The following is a 2,506-nucleotide window of genomic DNA, read 5'->3' as shown; positions in this document are numbered from 1 at the left end:
AAGATATTTCCTAATTTCCCTTGTGATTTCTTTTTTGATCCATTGGTTGTTTAAGAGTGTGTTGTTTAATTTCCAAATATTTGTGAATTTTCCAGTTCTCCCTCTGTTATTGATTTCTAGCTTCATTCCATTGTGGTAAGAGAAGATATATTGTATGAATTCAATATTTTTAAATTTATTGAGACTGGTTTTGTGATCTAACATATGGTGTTTACTGGAGAATGATCCAAGTGCACTGGAGAAGAATGTCTTCTCTGCTGATGTTGGGTGATGTGTTCCATATATGTCTTTTAAGCCTTATTGGTTTATAATCTCATCCAAATCATAGATTTATCATTGCTTTTAATGCATTTGCCTTTTAGAACCTATAAGAAATAAAAAGTGGAGTTACATGGCGGGTGTAGCGGTTGCCGGCCCCGCGGTCTCCAGGGCCCGCCTGGCCGAGGGGCGGGAGGGTGCGGAGGCCGGCCGGGCGGCTCCAACCAGCCGCGGAGCCCTCGGAAATTGCCTGGCCGTCAACCTCCCGGAGTAGAAACCGGACCTTGCCCCCAAGATCATTCCCCAGGCGGCTTTCTTGGACGGCCTCTAGGAACGCCGACATGAATCCGGTGGTGGTAGTCCACGGAGGCGGGGCCAGCAGTATCTCCCAGGACCGGAAAGAGCGAGTGCGCCGGGGCATCGTCCAAGCCGCCACGGTGGGTTACAACATCCTCAAGGAGGGAGGGAGCGCAGTCGATGCGGTGGAAGGAGCCGTGGTCGTCCTCGAAAATGACCCCGAGTTCAACGCAGGTTGTGGCTCTGTGTTAAATGTAAATGGTGAAGTCGAGATGGATGCTAGCATCATGGATGGAAAAGATCTGTCCACAGGAGCAGTATCTGCAGTCCGCTGTATAGCAAATCCCATTAAACTTGCGCGTCTTGTTATGGAAAAGACACCTCATTGCTTTCTTACTGACCAAGGTGCAGCAAAATTTGCAGCTGCCATGGGGATTCCAGAGATTCCTGGAGAGCAACTGGTAACAGAAAGAAGTAAAAAGCACCTGGAAAAAGAGAAGCTTGAAAAAGATGTTAAAAATTCAGACTGTGAAAACCCCCAGGGAAGTGCTTCTCCACATCTCTTGCCTTATGCCTTGGAAGCAAAAGGCCACCTGAATCCAGAAACTTGTGGATTGTGCCGCAGCTGAAATCAGAAATGGACACTGCTTTGAAGTGTGGGGAGGTTTAAGCAGCAAAAAGTCATAGACTATTGAGAATGACTATAAGTCAAGATTTTGATAGAAAAAGAAACTAACATGGAGCTCAGAAAAGAATAAAGAAGCAGAAGTCTTCAAAGAAGTGATCTGCTTGCATTTTTAAAACCTGGAAATGGTAAAAGTAAACAGTCTCTGTCCAGGCTGAGCCACACAAAATTCACAAACAGGTCCTTATAGATTCTTGGTTAAATGAAGATTTAATTTCTTGTCAAAACAATGAAAATTAATGAGAAAATTATTCTCTCCAAATCCACAACTTGAACAGGTCAGATGAAATCCCTACAACTTTATATCCTTTACTAAAGGAAGATTTAATTGCTGATCACAATCAATCAGACACATGAAAAATCACACATGCAGTCACTAGAACTGGAATAAAAAGACTGAATAAATGACAAACAATTGATAATACTAGAAAAAGACAACAATATAAAACATTGAAGTGTAGTGTTCTTGAAAGGATAATGTAACGTGCCCAGTATTTAAGCCAAGACTGATGATGCTTTTCATGGCACCATCAGCATGATGTTTACAGAAAACAATGGAAAATTTCTAGATTTAGTAAAAATTATTTCAAAATTTTATGATAAAATGAATACCATACATATAATTAGGACAAAAAATAATAAAACCAGTGGTCACTTATAGGATGAAGAATTCAAGCTAAGATTATTAATTTGATGGGTAATAGAGTGAGAGATGAAATTATACATAAAATTTTAAAAAACAAAATACTTCAACTAAAATGTACTATGGTCAGAAGCAACATTTATTATGTGTGTCATTGCACTACTTGAAAAAAAACAAGTCTGAATCAAATGAGTGTTTCATTGGCTTCACACCTGCTTTCAAAAATACAGGTTTCGACTTAAGTGAAGAATTGAAAAAAAAAACTTTCAATCTTAGGCATTAATTTAAAAGATTGTCAAAGGCAAGCCTGTGATAATGGAACTAAGATGACTGGTAAATAAAAACTATATAAAGGAAGACATTTGGCTGAAGATCCAGAAATATTCTCTGTAACATATGTGGTTCGCAGTTTGAATTTTTTTCAAGGAAATGTAACCTCAACTGTGCCTATGGTGATGATGCTTTGAAACAACAGAGAGATTAAATACAGTGCTTTCTAGGAATGTCTGAAGATGGAACACCTTGACTGAATTTTTATTTGACCTTGTAAACAACTCTCAGACACATGATGGGAATTCCAACTAACTGCTGTTAAAGTAATTAAATTTTATTTAAGATGAGTT

General features: G+C 39.1%; 1 protein-coding gene across 1 annotated transcript; it reads left to right on the top strand.

The window, feature by feature from the left end:
- The first annotated feature begins 403 nt into the window (after positions 1-403).
- On the top strand, positions 404-1,829 carry LOC119513899 (isoaspartyl peptidase/L-asparaginase-like). The gene is made up of 2 exons (XM_037809348.1): positions 404-500; positions 590-1,829. Exon 2 carries the CDS (start codon positions 600-602, stop codon positions 1,182-1,184), a length of 585 nt encoding a protein of 194 aa, XP_037665276.1. The 5' UTR covers positions 404-500; positions 590-599; the 3' UTR covers positions 1,185-1,829.
- Positions 1,830-2,506: the final 677 nt, after the last annotated feature.

The sequence above is a fragment of the Choloepus didactylus genome, chromosome 18, assembly GCF_015220235.1.
Source record: "Choloepus didactylus isolate mChoDid1 chromosome 18, mChoDid1.pri, whole genome shotgun sequence".
In the NCBI taxonomy this organism is placed as follows: Eukaryota; Metazoa; Chordata; class Mammalia; order Pilosa; family Megalonychidae; genus Choloepus; species Choloepus didactylus.
The sequence above is the reverse complement of the archived record's forward strand: the minus strand, read 5'-3'. Positions and strand labels throughout refer to the sequence as shown.

Coding starts and splice junctions, on each gene's coding strand:
- LOC119513899 (XM_037809348.1), top strand. CDS start 600: ATGAATCCGGTGGTGGTAGTCCACGGAGGCGGGGCCAGCAGTATCTCC.